Here is a 22,466-nt window from a genome sequence, read left to right as displayed (position 1 = left end):
AGAGAATTTTGCAATAGCATGACCTGTTTGCTCTTTCAAAGGAAAACAATAAAACGAGTATGACAACATACTAGCTCTCAATTCATCATACAGATTCATGTCCAAAACATGCAGAAATTCACTCTCCATTTTTGCCTTTTCCTTCTTCCATACAACATGCTAGTCAAATAGAAATTAGAGACACTTCCAATCTTGAGGGAATGAGAAAAAAGGGGTCGTGAGTTTGGCTTTAGAGACAGTTCTCTTAAAAGGAGGTTTTGGTTGCTTGAATGGATTTGATCTTTTCGAGGAGAGGGGCACATTAGAGGATCTAATATCAAGGATTCGAGGGTGAGAATTTATTCTCGGTTGGCGTGTTAGAATCGTTTTTTGTTTTTTGTTTTTTTTTGTTTTAAAAAGAAATTAGAATTTTTTTTTTCTACTTTTCTATTGCTAGTTTTCAAAATTATCATGATTTTAATAAGTTTGACTAATTTTTGCTTTATTCAAAATTATTGAATGACATACCATAGAGATACCAAACAAACTACAACTTTTTTTTTTTTTTAATTTTTAATTTTTTTTATTTATTTTTTACCATCTAAATAAAATCTGATTTTTATTTAACCACCTAAAATAAATTATAATATTTCCTGAAAAATAAAATTTTAAAAAAGCATGCTAATGTAGTCTTTTATGCACACGATGCGTACTTGTTTTTAGAATGTATGTAAGTAAATATTAATAAATTAATATTTAATGTTGTAGAATGTCAATCTGCCAACACATTGTTGTGAAGCACAATGTGTGTTATTTATTTATTTATTTATTTTGCATTCTTTATTTGTTTTTTTTTTCACATCCGTTTTAACGCAAGCCAAAGCCAACGTACGTTTATTAATTATAACTGAAACCATTCACATTTTGGCGTTTTATACCGCTGATAGAATTTATAAGAAACAATCTTTAGGTAAACCTTTTTTTTTTTTTTTTGGCGTTTTAGTTTACCGTCGCGTTTTAGTTTACAAGAAACAATAAAAAAGCATATCCTTGATAGAAATTAGCATATCATCATAGGAGGTTGGTATCAACTCATTACGGAACGAAGGCAACAGTTAAATGTGAAGCAACGAAAGACTCAAGAATAATTGCTCTGAGGTGTAGAATTCAATTATTTAATCATGGGAAAAACTATCCTAGCAATAACTTGTTGCGAGATGAAGCCCTAAACAATGTCTAGTATGTATAATTGTACACCAGATTCTCTTTCCCGTAATAATATAAACACAAGTTAACAAGCTGTAAAAGATTAGGGGAAAAAAACATACAATAAAAGCTAGGTCTGATGAAATTCTTAAGCTTAAAACACACCAACATCAGTCTCCTGTAGTGTCAGGCTTCAAACATCCACTGAAGTGATGCAGTGTCCGTGTTCCACCAAGAGATAGTCTCGACCTTTGCCTACTTTGTTATTGTATAGTTTCATTAGAAAAAACATATCGATCTTCTCTAATATCTTCCTTGCTTGCTCCAAACAAGGGCTCCACTGTTCTACTCATGGTAATAGGCTTATGATATGATCAATACCTTTAATATGCATTTAGTGAATGTTTTCTTATGAATAAATTTTACAGAGATCTCAGATTCTCGGGCCTAATAAAGATTGGATTGTTGAATTTAGCACTGCTCTATCAACGTCGTCTTGCTAAAGGTGTTGGCCAAGCAATTAGAGTGTTTAAATCTTTTATCACCCTGTGGAACTTAGTAGAATCATGTAAGATAAGACAGTAAGAGTGGCTTTACCAGGATTTTTTTTTTTAAAGGACTTGATTATTATTTTTATTAAAACGCATTGTGTACCCGTGCTAATACAAAGGATACATAATTCGTGAAAGGAAAACTACGTACAAATTACTTGTATTAAATAATGGAGTCTCCTTATTTAAAGAAAAAATAAAAAATAATGGAGTCCCTTGAAAAAAAATTAAAAAAATTGGGAAGTTAATGGGATAGAATGATGGATAGTTATTTTTTTTTCCTTAAAAATAAAAATAAAATACGTAGAATATGAGTGGGGTTTAGGATTGTGGTGAATTGTTGACTCTAGATTTATTCTATAGATTTGAGGCCTTGCCCCTCCAAATTTTTTTTTTTTTTTAAAAAATAAAAATAAAAATAAAAATAAATAAACATACCGTTTATATCACAATTCTCCATTTGAATGCTCTCAGAACATCCAAAAAAAATGCCCTCATTACATTGGTAAGTGCTTCATTTGTGGACAGTACTTGAGTACTTCCACTAGTTTATACAATCTCACAACTCACCTCTCAAAGCTCCAATGATAGGGGCTCGGGGTGGTTTCATGGATGCATTCTTACCTAAGACCCAAAATTACACGATGTTAACGGAGGGAAATTGATGTTGAATTATGTAGGATCAAAATTTGGCTGCTGAACCCCCAAGAATACAAAAATCGGGGAAATAATGCTGTACAATGATTGGAATTTTGAAGGAAGAAATATGCATGGATCACTGCTTCATTTTGCATTGAAGATACGACAGCTTTCTGAAGCACTAGTATCACCATTATAAGGAAGGGTCAGTCTTGGTGCAATAATCCAGGCTTCACAGACCCAAGTTTAGTTGGCAACATCACCGGCCATCTCAAGTAAAATTCGGTAGATTACGATGACTATCAGCAAATTCACGTACCAAACGTTTCAGTATCCTTCCACCTTTACCTTGCATATGGCCATGCCCATAATCTGTCTTTATTCCATTGCATGTTTTACTTTCTAGATAATCAGAGGCTGCAGCTGCTAGGGCCTTCAGCCAATTTGGGACTAAAGTATCCGCTTCACCTTGCTTCAAGTACTCAACAGGCATCCCATGTACCTGGTGACTAAAAGCGGTTACAAAGACATTTGCATCCAATATGTATCAAGAAATAATCCAATAAAAAAATGTGTTCTAGTTCTACTAGATGAGCAGCAATATCAATCTGCATTCTTTATAAAATATGTCAGAATTTTTCTTACTGGAACATTATATCTCTACTTTATGGCTCAACTTGAAAATCCGGGTAGCCAATTGACCCACTTTATCTGAAATATTTTCATGTAAAAAATATTTCAATTACTAGAAATGGTACAAATGAATTATTTAGCCCCCAATTTTACTGGTGATCTAAATAAAATAAAGTTTTTGTTTTCAGCTGTCCGTTAATTCCATGTCACTTAATCTCCATGTCGTACGTAAGAGATTAAAACATTTTCTATAATCTTGACTAGTTTCAAGATACAAGAAATTCTAATATAAGTTCTATATGGAAAATCAATACGATAATCCAAATTTTCCTGGACACAAACCATTCCCACCTTTTAAAAAATAATGAATAATCCAATAGTCAGTCCGTACATTCTCAAATTGATCCTTAACCTTTAGAACACCAGTACAGCAGGTAAAATGTGCAGTGTCCTCTTTTCAAATTGACCAACCAGCTTTTGGAAAAAAAATTAAAAGCAAAAAATATATTATCCTATCTCCTCCTACCCAGCTCCCTATCTTATCCCATCCTTTCCACATCTCCTCACTGATTTCGAATCCCCCAAAGTAATGATGACATAACTGATTACTTTTTATAGTAACAATTTGATACAATTCCAAAGTATGCTTCAATTGTAAAATATTAGAGTGGAAATTTATATGGGGTCATCCAAAATTTGACGAGTTGTTCAATTTGGTAAATATGAGGTCTAGCCGTCTATTTTCCTTCATTGAAGTTGTTTTAGTTGTATGAAGCAACATTCGTGTGACATGACATTATATTGTGAATATTTATGAATGTAGGTACATGAGGGTAGGATAGCGAAGTAAGTATAGGGACCTTAAGAGTATGGATATGTTGTCATGTGCATTTTGGATGATGACACTTGGTCATTTGGACTCCAGAATTTCAGAAGGAAATTGAAATCAAACTTTGGGTTTGGTTTATTAGAGTAAATTGTGAGAGAAGAAGATTGAGATGGTTCAGTGGGTGGCAACAACTTAGCAGATATCAGGTGACAGTGCTAGAAATTGACCGGCAGTAAGCTTGTTTATTGGTGGATGAGGGTAGGCTTGTGGTAGAGGATAGAGATCAAAAGAGGGGGAGGGATGACGAATTGACGAGAATGATAGAACGAGAGGGTGTTCTTGGTTTGTGGACTTGAGGTTGCATTGACGGGGTGTTGGTGGTGCCCGACTGAGGCATACATCAGTGGCATTGTGAGGGTATGATTAACTAAGATAGGGATGGGCAGTATTTGAGGCGTTTAGCAATAGCTTTTGAGCAGCTTTTAGGTGCTTTTAGTAGTTTGACATCAGTGGTTTGATCATGCCAAATCACTACAATTAAAATTTGAGTGTTTTGGCAATGTAGTGGTGAGGGTAACTTTTATCAAAAGCCAAATTATTAGCTTTCGAAAATTAAAGGTAGCTGTTAGTATTTTTTTTCTACATCTTTTGGAAAAAAAATATTTATCTTTCGCTAGTTGACAGCTACTTTACCAAAAATTCGTACTTAATTATCTATCTTTAATTCTTCATATCTAATAGCATGTTGACAATTTACAATTACTCACACAACTAACAACTAATACCACAACTAACATCCACCTCTCCAACTAGATTTTTCCAAAAAAGGCCTTGTTATGGTGGTCGTGGAAGGAGGTGGAATGGCTTAATGAGGTGGAAGAGTACAAAGAAGAAAAAAAAAATTACCTGTTTATTACATTTAAGGTTACCAATTACGGAAGGTAACCTAAAATTCGATTATTTACCATTAATCAAAAAGGTGAAATTGTTTAGAAGATATTGGACTATAATATAACTCATTGTTTTTAGTAACCCACACAAAAAAAGTTACCAAGATATTCTTTATCCATCTCATGTCTTGTGCTTTATTCTGTTAAGTTCTGTTCGTAATCCCACATTCCTCCAAAACTTATTTCTACACCCTGCTCCACCACAGTCTGCAACCCCACATTCCTCCAAAACTTATTTCTATCTCTACCACATAAATCACCACCACAAAGCGACAAATTGTCGCCGCTACCTCCAGTCCTCCACTACAGCTTCCACTTTTCACAGCAGTAGAAGTAGCAAGGGGTGGTGGTGGTTGTTCATGATGGTGGTTGTTCTTGTGGGTATGACAATCTCACTCTATCTTTTCTCCTCTCTTCCTCAAGTGGTTGAGGTGCAGTTAAGAGATTATTTTTGTTTTCAGGGGAGAAATGCAAAAGATGTATATTGCAGTGATGGTGATAAGGAGTTCAGGGGGATTAGATGTTATATTTGGTGGCTTATAGACCAATTTTAGTGGTAGGGGTTGGGTTATGGTGGCAGGTGAGTGGTGCTCATGATGGTAGTGGTGGTTGGGGTCAGGTTATGGTGGCTAAGCTGGTGGCATGGGAGGAGCTTGGCTAGGCTGGAGAGGAAGAGAGAGGTAGGGATATATAATAAGAGATGCAATAAAAAAAATTAACTGGTTCAATATTGGTCACAACTCACCAGAGATTAATTTGGGAAGGTGTCCCCTATAGTTTAGATAATAGTATAAAAACCTATAATTGGGATTAATATGGTAAGAGTGGTTATAGTTTGGATTATTGTTTTTCATTCTAAATAAACCTCTCATAGGGTAAGGCTAAAACATCCTCAATGGAATAATATAGGTAAGACTGCTACTAAGACTCCTCACCTCATTTAACATAAAATCCTCATTACAGTCATAAGAAATTAAGAAGCATCTGGGTAATGGTACGAGAGGCCAGTTTAATGTTAATGTTTATTTAATTTGGATAACAAAAAGGAAAAAAATAAATTAAAAATAAAGAGCGCTCTGTATGCAGCCCAAGCAAGATAATGTGAGAGCATAACGGGAAAAGTTACCGCTGAATGAAGCCATCCATGCAGGGTTTCCCAACAAAGAACTGATGACAAAGATGTTCTCTCGCTTAAACAACAAACTGCAGCTAATTGTTGTAAAATTGTTGCAGATTTGTGAACCTGTACCAAAAATGGAACGCATTACTAACCTTTGATTATGAAGCAATAAGTTGTAAAACGAAATATATGAAACGAAATTTACATGTTAATCTTGACTTTTTCATCTTAAACACTTTATTTTTCTTTATTTCCTTTCAGGGAGTCATTATGGCATGGGAGAGGAATTATCTGAGATATGATACTCTTAGTTTCCAGACAATTTAACATGATCTACAAAATCAGGCTAATTCCCTTGGATGAATATGCTAGTCTATTATCAGGAGAACAAAACTCATCCTCCTAAAAAACTACTATATTACTTCTAAAGCATTTTCTATTACTTTAAAAGATGCATAAACAACCAAAATATACCCAGTTGCAAAATTATGAACCTAGCACCTAATTTTTTTTTAATAAAACCAACTTTTATGTTCCTAAACAACCACACCCCAGCAATTCATACCTTAAAACTACATCAAAGGTCAACTCACAAAATACCCAAGGTGGCATGATTTACCAATATTATATCAATCAGTCTCTTACCCTTGACATTGCAGAGGTCCCAAGCAAAGCGTACAACACATTTGAGACAATTCCTTCACCACTATTGCATATAACTTGAATGGCCACACCACTGAAAGCTTCTTCAGACATATTTGTCATAGATTCTAGCAATGAGGTCAAAGCAGCCTCCAATAAGCCTGTCATACCATGGAAAAGGGTAAATAATAGAACAAATTAAAAAATATATATAAAAGCAAATGCAATGAAAATAAAATAAAGATGAGCTCAGTAAGGGTGCCAAAGATAAAATATACACTATAACGAATAATTACTTTAGGGAAATAATTCCTATTTCAATAAATTCTTTTGCACAATAGATTCAAAAGATTCAATAATAAGTAGGCTCACAAAGTACATGCAGGTCAGTCTAGGCTATGGGCCATTATGGCATAAACTGGAAGTATAAGTATATAACATAATTGTAGAGCTGTAAAAATTGACCTCACCCAGGAACGACCCAACCAAACCCGAAGTGCCCCAAACTAGAATTCATTCCGCATGGACAAAATGATTTAACATGGCTAAAATCCAATTACTAGATCCAATCAGAATGCGCTACACGACTATGTAATAGCCTAAACTCCATAAAATTTTTAATTTGAATTACACAGCCTCTACAGAACAGAGGTGATAAAAAAAAGTAGCAATAACACAAACTTTTTATATGCAGTAACACAATAGTAGTAACAGAATCTTGGGCAAAGTTACAAATTTAACTCACATGACATGTATGACATAGCAGCAAGAGCAGCACCACGATGCATGGCTGTGCAACATATTGCTGCTTTTTGTAGGGATGCTTCTAGTAAGGAACCAGATGCTGCCAATACCTTCTGCAGAATATATAAAATCTAATAACATTAACATAATTGTCTAGATTATTTTTGTTAGAAAAAACAAATAATAAGAAATTCAAGAGAGAGAGAGAGAGAGAGAAGACTGTACCTTAGGAGATACACGAACAAAACTAGATGTGAAACTAACAAAGGCCTCCACCAGATCGGGCTCCTGATCACATATGTAAGACGAATTAAGTGCAGTGACTGATGCTGCATTGGTGAATCTCTCAAATGTGCAGATGAATAGAGATCCATATTCCTCCCTATGACCAAATTCTTCAACAATGATGGAAGCTGGAAGATATAATACAGAACTTCAAGATAGAGGAACCAAGGGGCAAGAACATATTTAACTTGAAATTGAAGCACAGAATTTTAATAGCTATCATCATCGGCAAAAGGTCCCTTTCAGATGAAGAAAGCTTCAATTGTGTCTAAAAAAAAGGGGGAGGAAACACCAGCAGCCTCCTAAAGCTAAGTAGACGATGTACAGCACTTGTATCTCTATGTACAGCAGAAGCACATTACTACATGTCCATGTTCACTTTGATGGCCAGTGTGGCTACAAAGCACAAAAAAGTTGAGTATGACTTCCTACAGGTTCATGATGAACAGGATAAAGAATTTCATTGGGTGAAGTAGTAAGATTTGTGTTGCCTCAAGCATGTTGAAGGGCTTGGCATTATGACATCTAAAGTAGAATAAAGTTTTTAGGAGGAAGCAGCTTTGGAGGGTTGTGATTTAAAGTGAAGCATTGAGAATGAACATCATGAAGCACAAATACAGTGCATATACTGATATACCTCTGTAGTGAGGCAAGATCTCTTCTTCTCATAATGTAGGCATAAGAAAATCCAATTGAGGGGCCTTTGTTTTGGCCTGACATTTGGCATGGGGATCAATCTCTAAAAGCTCGATTATCAAATTTTACCTACCTTAAGGAGGCTACTAATTCATAAATTTTAGAGCAGAGTAGTAATCAGAAGCTCTGCGAGATGTTTCTTTTGGAGACTTTTAATGATGGAGATGTCTTCCTGTTGAAAAGGGTTAATTTACAGGGGGATGCAAGATGGTATGGCGAAAAAAAAAGAATAACTCCCTATTCTATTATGACCTTTTAAAATGTCCCTGATACAAAATATCCCATTCTTCTTTGCTATTGATATTTGGATGACACAAGTTCCTCCTACAACCCACCCCCCCACCCCCCCTAAAAAATAACATTTTTTTCCCCAAAGAAAAGATCTGAGCATATGATAATCTTAAAAGAAGGAATTTTTGTAAGTGTTTCTGTCTTAATGATTATGAGTCGGTTAATCATGTTTTAATCTTCTGCAATTGAGTTCTTTCTCTTTGGCTCATATCTTTAGCTCTGTTTGGGATGAGTTGAGTCCAGCCTTGTTTTGTGAAGGATGTCTTGTAGCTTGGAAAAGAAGGATGACGAAAGACTGGCTCGGTTTCAGAACAAGGTACATTAGCAGTTTAACGGTGCATGTGGAGATAAAGAAACCAGTAGCCTTGCCAAGGCTTCAAGTTCAGTTTATTAGGGCTTTTGTACAGCTGCAGTCATATACTGGAATCTTAGTGACTTTTGACATGTCTGGATATTATGGATAAAATAGCTCTGTGATTGCCGGAAGGCATGCAGATTTAATCCTTATCACTCCTTTTGTATATGATGACACCCCTTGGTTAGACATTAAGCATCAGAAACAGAAGTAGCAACTGAACAAAGCTCAAGTTCACCATCATCCACTGCTGAAATTATTTATCATAGTCCATCATGATTACAGTCATCACATATGGAAATGAGGTAGCCCATAAGTGTTTCATAAAAACTATGAAGGGTGTTTATAAATATAACCCAGTAACCCCAAGCTTGCAATAATTTTATACTAAACAAGGGGACCATGATTACTTTTTGATGGCAATGTGGGTTATGCTTTGTTGTTTTTTAATAGCAACAGTCTTGTATAGAGTACTATGTTCTAAAATAATTTTAAGAATCATACTATTCACATTCCTGCTTGCCGAGCAATTAATGCTGAGCTCTTTTGTTATTCAAATTCATCATCAACCACCAGTATCCATGATACTTGAAACTCAAACAATTACATGGACATTGATACTTCACAAGTTCACCATAGGGAAAAAAAAATGCATTTCATGAAGTGCGTACTCAACTCCATTTTACATATTTCCCATGTTTGGCACTTGCAAACAAGTCTGTAAAACACAATGATGCTCAAACAGGAACAGCTAAACTCCATTACCAATTTCCCATGTCTTAGGTTGACGAAAGATAAAGGACAGATTACAAGTGTGTACCCACTTATGGTTTGTAAATAAGAGTAGATATTATTTGGGTGATTTAAAAGTTGAAAGTACAAACAACCTGCATTACACACATCAAAATTTAATTTTTCAAACTGGATTATGACACATAGTTTTAAATAAACTTTAATCAAACTATCAAGTCAAACCACTAAAAGAATTAGTCAAAACAAAATGGAAGTTTGACCTACTCACATAACTCTCTTTTACTGTAATACAATGAACCAATTAGATGCAGCACATGTTACACTGTTGTAGACCGCACACGGATACTTCCCAATTCTAAACAAGCCATACACAAACAAACATATTTAATATTGAATACCTGTTCTGATATAACATTCATGATTCTGGAAAGAGATGAAGTTTGTAGATAAGCAGTCTAAAACTGTGGGCAACAGCGCTGTGAAATGTTCGCCTGGCAAAAGAAACAAAGAGCGACTTTAGACAAAAGGTGTGTGTCACTTTTAAATAAAATAGCTGCCCTTTTCCCCACTATGTGGCTGGGGAAACATTGGAAGTTCCTCAATAAGACAATTACCTGATGAATGAATAGCTTGGGAAAGTGCTCGGCAAGCAGCTGCTGACAAGCTGCCATTTTCCATGTATTCTGATTTAAATAGTTTCTCAATCATTGGCCAAAATATGCTTAACATTACAAGAAGTGGATCATCTGCAGTAGAGCCAGCAGAAAGTGGTGCAGCCAGATGACTAAGCAGTGTTCCTATCCTGTTTGAATAGCACATATTAGAGGAATGCGGCATTGCAGAAAGTAACAAGGTAAATTTGCACAAGGCCTTTTTAAAACAAACCAGAGTAAGAAGGCTGGAGAGATAACATTAATATTAATAATAAAAAATGATGAGTTTGATGATGATAGAAAACTCTGCGATTAAGCCAAGTGAGAATGTTCATGTCATGTCACAAGGAAGGTACGTGACATATAGGTACCACATAGAATCATTCAAAGTTTCCATTGCAAGTTATTAACCACTTCATCTCTGAATATGTGTAGTAAACTTTAAGGTTTCCTTATTCTTCACTCTACCACTCAAAAGTCTTCATTCCATAGTCTGTGTATCTAACCATTAACTTTAAATTTCAAATAATCAATGTTTAATGAAGAAAGTTATAAATCAAGCTTTTTATTATATGTGGAAAAGCTTTTTATAAGAATAATTTTATTTTTTTCGAACATGAGAGATGATACAAAGTTGGGGGACTAGAATCCATAAGGCAAGAGAAAAAGGATTTGAATCTTGCAGTATATCAAAAAAGGACACGTAAGGGAGCCCCACATGAGAATGAGCCCAAAGGAAAGCCAAATAAACACTCACTCCCATAAAGTAACTGCAGAAGATTCCAAACCTCAGAAATCCCAGCATTTCAATCCAAATACAAAATTAACCACCAACATTATACCTCCACTCCCCTATCATGAGAGTTACAAGGAAATAGATTATAGGATTAAAGTTAGTCCCACAAATGAAAATTCCAAGAAAAGTTACCACCATCACAACAATAATCTTCATTTTAACTTCAATAATTCAAAACTAAAGATGACTCATTAATTGATCTTGCAACTCTTCCTTCTCACCCAAAAGAATAGGAAAATAAGGACAATGATGTGCAATCAACAAACAATAAAGAGAGGAGCAAAACCATACTAAATGGTTGCAGTGTTGCACCCCTGCCTTAGAATTATCCTAAAACACAATGCACTCTCGATGCACAAACATATAGAAGAATTTTATGAATCAATAAACTATGTATTACATGAAATATTTTAAAACTAAGCATAAACCATTTATACTAAAAGACAAAAGGTATGTTTGTTACTACCTTGATTTTTTTTTTCTTTACATTTTAACAATAATGTTTCTTATTGCCCATCTTTGACGATTAGTAATTTTATTGCCTAAAAGTAAAGTTATAAAAAGTTGATATTTTGAAATTATACATTGAGACAAATCCAATGCATTCCTTCTCACCCAAGAGAATAGAAAAAAAAGGATAATGATGTGCAATCAACAAACAATAAAGAGAGGAGCAAAACCATACTAAATGGTTGCAGTGTTGCACCCCTGCCTAAGAATTATCCTAAAACACAATGCACTCTCTATGCACAAACATATAGAAGAATTTTATGAATCAATCAACTATGTATTACATGAAATATTTTAAAACTAAGCATAAACCATTTATACTAAAAGACAAAAGGCATGTTTGTTACTACCTTGATTTTTTTTTTTTTCCTTTTCATTTTAACAATAATGTTTCTTATTGCCCATCTTTGACGATTAGTAATTTTATTGCCTAAAAGTAAAAGTTATAAAAAGTTAATATTTTGAAATTATACATTGAGACAAATCCAATGCATATCACAAAATAACATTTATTTTGATACGTTAATAGGAAAATATGGTCAAAGTACGACATGTCAATAATACAGAGTCTAAAGAACGGTAAATAAAAATAAGGAAGGAGTAGGAAGCACATTTCACTCCGTATAACAATAAATAGGATGCACATTAAATTTCACCTATTTATACCCCGAAACTACTCAACACAATAATGAGATTTATATCTGACTAACCATGTAACCAGTGATTAATATCTTAGATAATAACAGCAATAAGAACACCTATGGTCATTCAGTATTCTATCGACAGGCCATGTTTGCCAGTAGTGTCTATTTAGAGTTTTGACCATGTCAAAATTCTAATTGATGAGAAATAACAGTGTTTAGTACTGTATTGTTTGACGTAGCTTCTAGCAGTATAGAAAGTGTTTGACAAACAATCTAAACTTTAATGTTCATAGTCTGGGGTAGCAATTCCAAAATCCTTCCAAATTCTACCCAAATTATAAATCAATTTTCTTCTTCCAAGAACATGCTGCAGGCTTCTGCAAAGTTCTCTCTCTTTCAAGGTTCTTGGCATAAAACGGAAAATTCTGTCTTTTAGAAAATAGATTAGGTAAAGTTACTAATGGGATTGATCTGTGGTTCCTCCGTGTCTCACATCTTCTCTAATTTGCTGCTTTGAAGATTCAATATGAAAAGAAGGTTTTAGCCCCTGTGAATTTGCTCCTTTTAATCGTTTATAATGTTAGATTCCCATACTATCCTTTTATTCATCTTTTCTTGGTTCTTGTGGAAATAGAAATTGTCAATAATATTAACAAACAGCTAAATAATATGCAAGTCATATTTGTCTCTTTTTTTAATTCCAAACGCTATTTCTACAAAAAAAAAAAAAAAAACTAATACCTTCAATGGCTACTTGGACAGCTAGCCACTAACAGCTACTAGTTGACAGAAAACCAATACCCCAACAGTTAATAACTACTCAAAAAACTAAAAGCTGACAGCTACATCTAGCTTTCCCGAACAAACACAGATATCTATCCTCGTATGATTTACCCATGAAGTCACATAAATCCTAATGAATCCATCTTTAAAGGAACTTGTTAAATGCTTCAAATCTTATCTATCCTACTCATCAGGTAACATGAAATACTTAATAAAATCCTACTTAGATTACTTCTTACTCAGCCTTACAGATCTCTCAGACATAGGCGCATAGCCTTTCCATTAGTTTCAATTAATTAGGATTTTCATTTCAAATGGATCATGACACTATAACTGAAAAAATAATTTTGCCTTGCTGGTGTCAAGACACGAGCAAAGGTGTGTGCATCATGCACATGAGGCACACTTTTACATAGTTGCATGTTATGTTATCTTCTAAGGATGGTTGAAACATATAGGACTGGGGACAAAGAAGAATATTAAGTTGAATATGTGCCTCCTGTATGCCTTGGGTGAGCAACATTGTCCTCAACGTGTGGAGGGTTGCTTGAGGTAATGAGGCTTGCTCCAAGCACCAAGGCACACTTTCAATCTATAATTTGGAGCATTGGACAAGGTAGCATACATTGAGATCTTCAGACTTATGTTGTAAGGATTCATAATAGAATTTCACTTGTGTGATTCTTGTCATTGAAGCACTGGGTCAAAAGCAATACTGTGAGCCTACTTTCTTCCCTCAAATCCATTCAAATAGGAAAAGTCCAATAAACAGGAACCACTCATCCTTTTACAAACTTACTCATACCCCCCTCCCCCCTAGTCCAAACCCCCCCCCCCCCCCCCCAAAAAAAAAAAAAAAAAAAAAGGTGGATTTCAAAATCATCCCAACAAAAAGGAGGGAAAAAGGGAAATAACCTGTGATGATTTATATATAAGATAGATGGAAAGAGCAAGTTTCAGCTCACACTCTTCAATACTAATACAAAACCTCAATGGCCCAGAAACCCTATAACTAGTTATGTTCCAAACTTTAAAATATTTCCATTCAACATGGCACTTTAATCCTAAATGGCAAGGACAAACCTGTGCAATCCCCTGGAGGCAGAATTCAAGATTTGTGTATAAGCAGCTGGGTTCTGCCTCAATCCATGCTTCTCATCATTAACCTGAAAATTTTTCCCCACTCAGTTTTTGCATACATATAAATGATAGTAATTAAGAATGAAAACATAATATGCTGTCACGTAGGCATTGTGGGCCCCACTAATGGATTCCATCCATGAATCGGTTAAGTGGTGGTAAAAGCCAATTTTTTAAAATTTTGGTGGTGTTAAAATAAAACTTTTATTTTTTGTAGTGTTAATATCCAATTTCATGTTTTTTTTGTGGTGTTAAAAATAAAAATTTCCTTAAAATAATGCATTGACGACCATGAAAGGAGAAGTGTTGCAAATAAAAAACACATAAGTATTAAATTATTTCTCTTTCCCCAAACACCAAGGTAATATCATTTTTTACCTATCTTAACTAAAAGGTTCAAAGGGAATACATATATGCTTATTAGCTCAATTTTTTTAATCCACGGTATTAACATGTGACCTACTATATAAACTGCAAGAGTAATAGTCCAAGAACCCTATGATTAAATTTTTTAATGTTACTACTTATTTTACAGGCCAATAATAAAAAGTAATCATTTGTAGTACGGGGTTGTTTTTTGTAAAACAATGTCTTTAGGAAAATGCATTAAGGTTGTTCCATTTTAAGGTTTTTTATCTTAAGGTTATTCAGTGGAATTTTAAGACTTATATTGACATTGTATAAAGAGGTAGAATATCATACAGAGACAATGCAAGACTCAACTCATTATAAACTACTTTGCAACTCATTATAGATAGATGAGGAATATGATGCTTACAAGTTTCCCAATGACATCATAGCAAGAAGAAAGTAATCTAGTTAACACGTTGTTCTTCAGCTCATTACTAGGAAGAAAGCCAACAACAAGAGCAATAGCACCAACAACTTCTTCCTCATCTTCTAGTGGTAAATGCTGCTTTTCCAGACCCTGATGCAATCACATTTTGGAAAATTGTGAACAAAAACTGACACAATGTAACAGCAATAAAAACAGCAATTTTGTACATATACGGTGGATTAGAAAACTCAAAAAAATATAGTGCACCTCAAAAAAAGAATGTAACATAATTATATAAGCAAGGTTTCCAGCAATATGTCCATAACTTTGCAACCAGCAGGAATGCAAGATGAATAATGTCATTTTCTAGCAGCAGATTCTGCTCAAGAAAACCACCAAACTAATTTTTCGCTTTATTACCCCCTGGTTCCTACTACGTCAGGATATTTCTATGAATTTGACTCTAATTATTGATTCATATCCTACTATTAAATGGATCTGAATTGTTGCAATTCAACCAACTGAAAATTTTAAGAATAAAAGATAATGTTGATACATTGAAGTTAATCTAGACTTTTTCAGATGAAAGGGGGATTTAACATCTTGTGGGGCTGATAATTTTATACAACAAAGTTTTCGATGGTGGAGATGTAGAAGGTGGCGATGAAGAATCTGGATGATCTCTTTGGTTTTGTAGTAGTAAGTTTTCGATGGTGTAGTAGTAAGTTTCCAGAGATGAGAAAGGTCTTGTGGTGAGTAAGAAGGTAGCAACGAAGGTGGGGGGTAGTGGTGTCTACAGTGGCAATGGAGTAGATGAAGGCGGGGTGAGGTTGAGGTGGCTGACTGGTTTTTAGTAGATGAAGGGCCAGGGAGTGGGGTAGGTAGGAGTGGGTATTGTGGTCTTTTGTCAATGTATCTCACAACTCCTTAATGTGTGCCAAAAAGAAACGTGTCACATATATTGGAATGGAGGAAGTATATGAATAACTAAAGTCAAATTCTAGTGATTTTTTTTTTTTTGAAAGACAAATTCTAGTGATTTAATAGAGAACAAAGTATTTTTCCAAAAATTAATACTTTGTATGTAGTTGTTGACAACTTTATCTAATAATTATATAAACACATCACATAATAAAAAATATATCATACTAATAAATATTGCAACACCATTTCATCTGCACACACACACACACACACACACACAAAAATAAAAATAAATAAATTAAATAAATAAATAAATAAAATTAGTAAGCAATACAAGCAACCTTGAAAAGCATGGTAACTCACCTCTCCAATCCAGATTAATATCTCCAAATTGGAAGGCTCAAACATTATTGCAGATGCATCTTCACATATTTTACGCAAGGCAGATGCACATGCACTAGCAGAGAGAGGCTGTGAAATCCCAGCTGCAAGAAACAATCTGAAAAACGAGCACAAGTGCCAAAAAGATCAAAAACTTCATACATTCATAGTTATATATGCTTCTTCAAACAGAATCACACAACCATATACCCTATCAACATAAAATAGAAAAGTTTTTGCATTTACTTTAATACAAAAAAATAAATTAAAAAAAAAGAATAAAAAGTATGCCTCTCCAATGTACTAGGATTCACAATTCTAATTGGTGACACAAGCTTAGAAGCACACACTATGTGTGTGCAATTAAAGAGCATATTTAATTTGTATAATTTATATCATATTTGATTCAAATGATATAATTTGTTGGTTCTCTTAATATTTTGTTTTACAATAGATAGAGCCCATTATTTGCATGAAATTAAAGTGAATGTCGAAGGAAGTTTTACCTAGAAGCTTTTGAGATGGTATTAGCATATGAATGCAGCCATGCATCGAAGAGGCTTACTGAAAGGAAATTCATGGTTTGTTATAGTTTTGTGTGACTGTTAGAATTGTGGGAAATGGCAATAGTGGTTTTGTGTTAGTAGGCTTGAGGAAAAAAATTTGTGAGAAAGGATATCTACTAAAAGGGGTTAAGAGATTAAACAGTATAAATATGGAACACTGGGCTTTTTTTTTCTCAAGCTAGGTGACATGAATTGGAGTGAGGGAACTAATTTTTAGTATCATTCCCCTCTATTCATTTAATACACGTATATTTTTTTTGGGAAGGTATGAAGTGTTTATACTATTATTTTAATTAAATTTTTCCAGTAGTTAACTAGTTAGCTCCTTATGTGAAGTCATATTTATTTCTTTTCCCTACTTCCATTGTATTTTCAGGTAATTATGATATGACTCTTATCATAAGTGGTTAAGTTTGATTTTCCTTATTTTCACGGCCTTTTATTTTTGGAAGTGATTTGCTAGGAATTTTAATAATCATGTCTTTAGTGATAATGAATGGGGCTATTATACAGAAATGAAATTTTTAATGCCACGGGGTATCGGCATTATATATGTATAACATAGATCTCCACAGCAATAAACATCAAACACACTGCAGAAGAGTAATGGAAAAGAGCTCACAGCAGGGGTCTAGCATTTGTTTGAAGAGTGGATATCCACTTTGAATAGGATCCAATAACATCAGCAAGTGATCTGTACACCTATAACAGAAAATCACGAGTTAAGAAAATTATAATTATAAAAGCAGACAGCCTCAGGACACATCGTATCCCTTAAAAATTAAAAATTAAAGAGAGAGAGGATATTTGTACGCACAATACACATGAATCCTTTAGGTTCATTAGATGTCCCGTTGGATAGAATTGTCACCAAGTGCATAATAACGGAGAAATCGAACTTTACACTCTCCTGTATGACCACTTCAGCAACCTAGAAGAAGAAAAAAAGTAATTTTTATCACTTTGGAAAAAGTCAGGTATGATAGTCAACATACAAGGATGCCTGAAAATGTAATGGAGCCAGCTCATGAGCATGAGAAACCGGAGGCTCAACCTAGAAAAATATTTTTCAATTATATACTTAAGTAATTTCCAAGACATTAATGAGATTAATCAAAGCAATGTATGCTGTCATTGGCCATCACGTTTTGGATAAATAATTTTGGTTCAATAAGACTCAAGCTTATCATTCCAATACAATTATCTATTCATCTAGCTTAATTAATGCGTTAAGAAGGGAAATTTAGGCAAGGAAACCTGAATTAATTGACTCAGCTTAAGTATAATATATAGACGATACCCCCTTGGTGCCTATTTAATATGAAGTACATATTTTACTAATTCAAAATTAAAATACCTTCATAGATTCATCTGTCACAATAGAAAAATTCTCCAAAAAAAATTCCAACTTGTATTCTAGCAAAACACTCTACCGCCACCCATCAAAACTTCCTGAGATTTCAAAATTCAAAAAGGGGGAATAAGTTCAAGACATAGTGATCTGGGAACAACATGATATCTGGGGTTCAAAATTTTGATTCTTTAGACGAATGGGCATCCACCTTAGAACAGTCTGTAATCCGTTTTATTATTGAGGTTAAACCTCTATAGCAGCTGTGTATTCCTCAAACAAGATGAGCGAAACAGTGGTTATATAGGGAAAGTGGTGATGGAAGATGAAGATAGGAGACAACATACATGAAGAGAAACAGAGTGACAAGGATGGGTAGTAAAGCAATTAATAAATCCTTTCTACCCTCGCACTTAAAAGAGGGGAAAAAGAAAGAAAGGGCAAAGCCAACTTAAACTCACCTCAGGCTTTATTCAATAAGCAACTGTGTTGGTTATATGAGATTGGGATCCCAGTCCTACACAGAAACCTGTACTTCTGTCATACAGAATGCAAGCCAAGTTTTCCAAGCCTACTTTGACATTCAATGTAGTGTGCTTTTGCTTTTCATTAGCAAAAATGGTACTTTAGGGTGGATGAAAGTTTAGTGAGCAAACATATGCCAAATTATTATTTTGAAATAATCAGCATAATAAAGAGCTATTTCAGACTTTTTGGCTTTCTATATCATGCGACTTGATAAAGCAAAAATATCATAAAACAAAGAACTTTTTACTTTTTTGCCTTCCTATCTTCAAGCTGACTTCTATGGGCTAAAAATAGCACTTGGGACACTGCTTAACAAATTTTTCTTGAATGGAAAATGCCAAAATGACTTTGTGAGTGGAAATACATATTAGTACATACTCCCTTTCTCCCCTTTAATTTGCTCCATTGGGGTTAGATAACTTTTTTTCTTTTGGTTGAATAAAGTTGATAAGAGACAGAAATGGTGAGACCAAATAAAGTGAATGGGAGAGTAAAGTGGAGGTCCCTAATGACCATAACATCATATTCAATATGGGCAATCTTTAAGGACAACCTAAAAAGGAAAATGAGAAGCAATCGCCAATTTCCATAACCAATTGCAATAGCAATCTATAAACTAGCATAATAAATTCTCTCCTCCGCACATTAATTCCCTTCCAAGTTCTCACACATGTCTTTTCTCGCTGCCATATCCTGAAATCTAACTACCTTCTTTTCCAATCAATTTATCAAAATTTCTCTTCAAAAAATTATGTAAAAATGATTTTGAGTGGGTTATGATGCTTGCTGCTAAGATTCATTGATGAAACAGATGTGAAAAGAAGCAGAACTTATGAATTACACATGTAACCATTGATGGTGGTAAATAATACAAGTCGAGAGCAACCATTAATGGTGGTAAATAATTCAAGTCGAGAATAACAAATAGATGGGAGATGAAAGGTAGATATTTGATAAAAAGATTGACGAGTGACTAAATCATGCAACACAGGAGAGGTGAGGGTTAATGACACGAGTTCATTGTAACACTCAGATTTGATAATATATGATTTAGAATTATTCTCATATAAATAATTTGTTGACTCATCTCAATTAAGTGCTGGATATCAGCATGGTATCTGTCTTCTCTCAATTAAGCACTGGATATCAGCATGCTACCTATCTCCTCACAATTAAGCGTTGGATGCTAGCATAAGCCGAAATAGGGCACAGTGTCCCTTTTAATTGCTTTTTTTTTTTGGAGGCTTTATTAAGCTAATGTATGACACATACTGAATTTTTCCTTTGTTGTTCTGCAAGACTAGTAAATTATAATTTTTTATTACATGTAATTGAAATTTTTTTTACTTTAATTTATTGGCTGAATATTTGGTCTGTTTTATTTCAACTTTCCAGTACGGTTCTTGAATTTTATTCTAGTTACCACAATTAAGCTAATTTGTTACTAATTCTAGTTCTAGAATATCTTGGTTTGTTTTGCTTCAACTTTCCTTTATGGTTCTTGATAAATATTCTGGTTTCCGTAACACCATTAAAGCAATATAAGGAGTAAAAAGAGAAAGGTAAGAACCACAAAGAACATAATTGAAACACATGCAAGCATTGTCAATATAATATTTGCTCACCGCATTAAGTGCAAACATTTTGGCTTCTATCTCCCTCCATGGTATGGGCATGTTTCCAGACATCCAACCACCGAGGAAAACCTATAATGACATTGGAAAAAAAAATAAAAAAAATATAAAATATAACATATAAAATAAAAGATATGTATATTATACATATAGGTGAAACCTGTAATAGGCATGAAATTGGTAAGAGTGAATGAGTATGGCACTATGGCATCAAAGCCGTCAATGATGGTTTCACTTAGTCAGTAATTAAATGAACCAAATGTATCTACGACTTCCGCTCAAAATATAAAATGCAACACTGTGATATCAGTATAAATCTTTTTATTCTATGTTTCACAATTTGGGAATGATGCAATTGCTGGGTGTTTGGACCCCTACGGGCCCACATTCATTAAATACGGAAATTACCAAACTACCCTTATTTAAACCCTAAATCAGGAATATTCCAGAAACGTGCACAACACGCACCCCGAGAAATCCTAACACGGCCCAACAATGCCCAATACAGCCCTGGATGGCCGGAAACCCTAATCCTAACCCTGATCCTCTCCTATACCAGTAATTAAGTTTCTCCACTTTCTCTCTCTAAACACCGTTGGCTAACCGTCGGAGGAGCTTCTCAGGAACACCCCCCAAGGCAGTTGACTTAGGCTCCCCCACACCACAGATCCCGAAATTCTATTGCAGAAACAATTGGCACCGCCTGTGGGGACACGTTAAACAAAAAGTCATGGTAACCACTTAATGAACCGATCCTTCTCAAAACGTAGGTGGGCAGAATCACACCCAAGATCAATCGCACCCACCCTGTTACGGAATAACGAGTAATCCAACCGTGAAGATCAAGGTGACAACATGGAGGTTGAACAACCCATTGATAAAGGAGATTAGCAACCTGTGACCAAACAAGATCTGGAAAAGCTGACCGAAACAGTCAACACAACTCTCCAAGACACCCTTAGATTGTTGACCGAAGCTATGAAAAACAACCAGGCGGGGCCCTCTTACCGGCCGCCACAAGATCAAGGACGCCATGCGTCCCGGAACAATCAAAGGGCACAACCCCAGGATGTCCCCCGGACGAAGTGGAGGACAAAGCCGTAGGGCACAACCCATCGGTGTGGCTAGGTCCGTCCATTGTAGATTTGGAAACCGTCGTCGATCTCCTCATGATCGGCATGTCATATCACTTGTCTGCATAGAGCCCACTCAGCACTCTACAAGTTGACGCCAGAGGGACGGTGAATCAGCCAACCATATAGGTGACTCATTGATTAGCCGTGTAATTAACCCTAATCCTAACCTTAATCAAGTCAGTGAATCCTCTCCTATAAATATGAATCAGCACAGATTAGCCGTGTAATTAATTTTCTCCAATCTCTCTCTCTCTACAAACTTTCTCTCCCTAAACACTATTGACTGGCTTGAACGAGGCAGTTGACTTTCATTGTTTTGCAGGACTCGGTTGAGGAGGCTCCCCCGTCTATTACAGGGATGTTTTTCCTATTTGCAATTGAAAATGGTCGATTCCATAGTTCAATTTCACGGACTCTTCAAACAGTAGGTGTAATTTGAAATTTTGGAATCCCAAATCGAAGTATTTCCCAAACACAACATATAAAATTGAATTTCCATATTACAATTCCCGGAATTGAAATTAACGAATTCAGATGAAATTAAGATTACCAAACACTACCTTAGGAAATTCCCATGAATTTGATTGTGGATTTAATTTCCATAAATTAGATTTTCATGGGAGTTTCTAGTTCCTATGTTAATCAAACGACTGCTAAGAGGACAACGTATACTCCTTTGAACAAGCAAGCCAATCGTATTAGGCATCAAAAAGAAATTTTATTAAAAAGCGCTACCAGGTACCACAAACAAACCATATAAAAGTACAGTGCCTCCATCCATTTGCCTAATTACAAAGACGCAGTCATGACTTACAGCTGAAGCACCCAAACCATATCTGCACACATCAAAAGCACATTCTGATAGAACACATAAAACCAATTTTATAAAAATGAGCCTGAAATTTTTTTATATGCATCCTTGCACATCAGCTTTGGCTAGAAACTTGTGCCTTGAAGCGCTTGCACTTT

The 22,466-nt window shown here is 34.8% G+C and overlaps 1 protein-coding gene across 1 annotated transcript in view; it reads right to left on the bottom strand.

The window, feature by feature from the left end:
* Positions 1 to 1,652: 1,652 nt before the first annotated feature.
* Positions 1,653 to 22,466, bottom strand: part of LOC110688664 (transportin MOS14-like) — a 33,347-nt gene continuing 12,533 nt past the window's right edge. The window contains exons 12-24 of the mRNA XM_021865399.1: positions 20,353 to 20,433; positions 17,666 to 17,779; positions 17,471 to 17,550; positions 16,265 to 16,400; positions 14,978 to 15,127; positions 14,143 to 14,225; positions 10,288 to 10,475; positions 10,072 to 10,164; positions 7,519 to 7,706; positions 7,295 to 7,406; positions 6,553 to 6,710; positions 5,914 to 6,030; positions 1,653 to 2,877 (exon numbers count right to left, since the gene is read on the bottom strand). Of these exons, the coding sequence (XP_021721091.1) occupies positions 2,647 to 2,877; positions 5,914 to 6,030; positions 6,553 to 6,710; positions 7,295 to 7,406; positions 7,519 to 7,706; positions 10,072 to 10,164; positions 10,288 to 10,475; positions 14,143 to 14,225; positions 14,978 to 15,127; positions 16,265 to 16,400; positions 17,471 to 17,550; positions 17,666 to 17,779; positions 20,353 to 20,433 (1,731 nt within the window). The 3' untranslated portion in view covers positions 1,653 to 2,646. The remainder of the gene's footprint in view (positions 2,878 to 5,913; positions 6,031 to 6,552; positions 6,711 to 7,294; positions 7,407 to 7,518; positions 7,707 to 10,071; positions 10,165 to 10,287; positions 10,476 to 14,142; positions 14,226 to 14,977; positions 15,128 to 16,264; positions 16,401 to 17,470; positions 17,551 to 17,665; positions 17,780 to 20,352; positions 20,434 to 22,466) is intronic.

The sequence above is a fragment of the Chenopodium quinoa genome, unplaced genomic scaffold, assembly GCF_001683475.1.
Source record: "Chenopodium quinoa cultivar QQ74 unplaced genomic scaffold, ASM168347v1, whole genome shotgun sequence".
NCBI lineage: Eukaryota > Viridiplantae > Streptophyta > Magnoliopsida > Caryophyllales > Amaranthaceae > Chenopodium > Chenopodium quinoa.
Note: the sequence above shows the minus strand (reverse complement) of the source record. Positions and strands in the feature narration are given on the sequence as shown.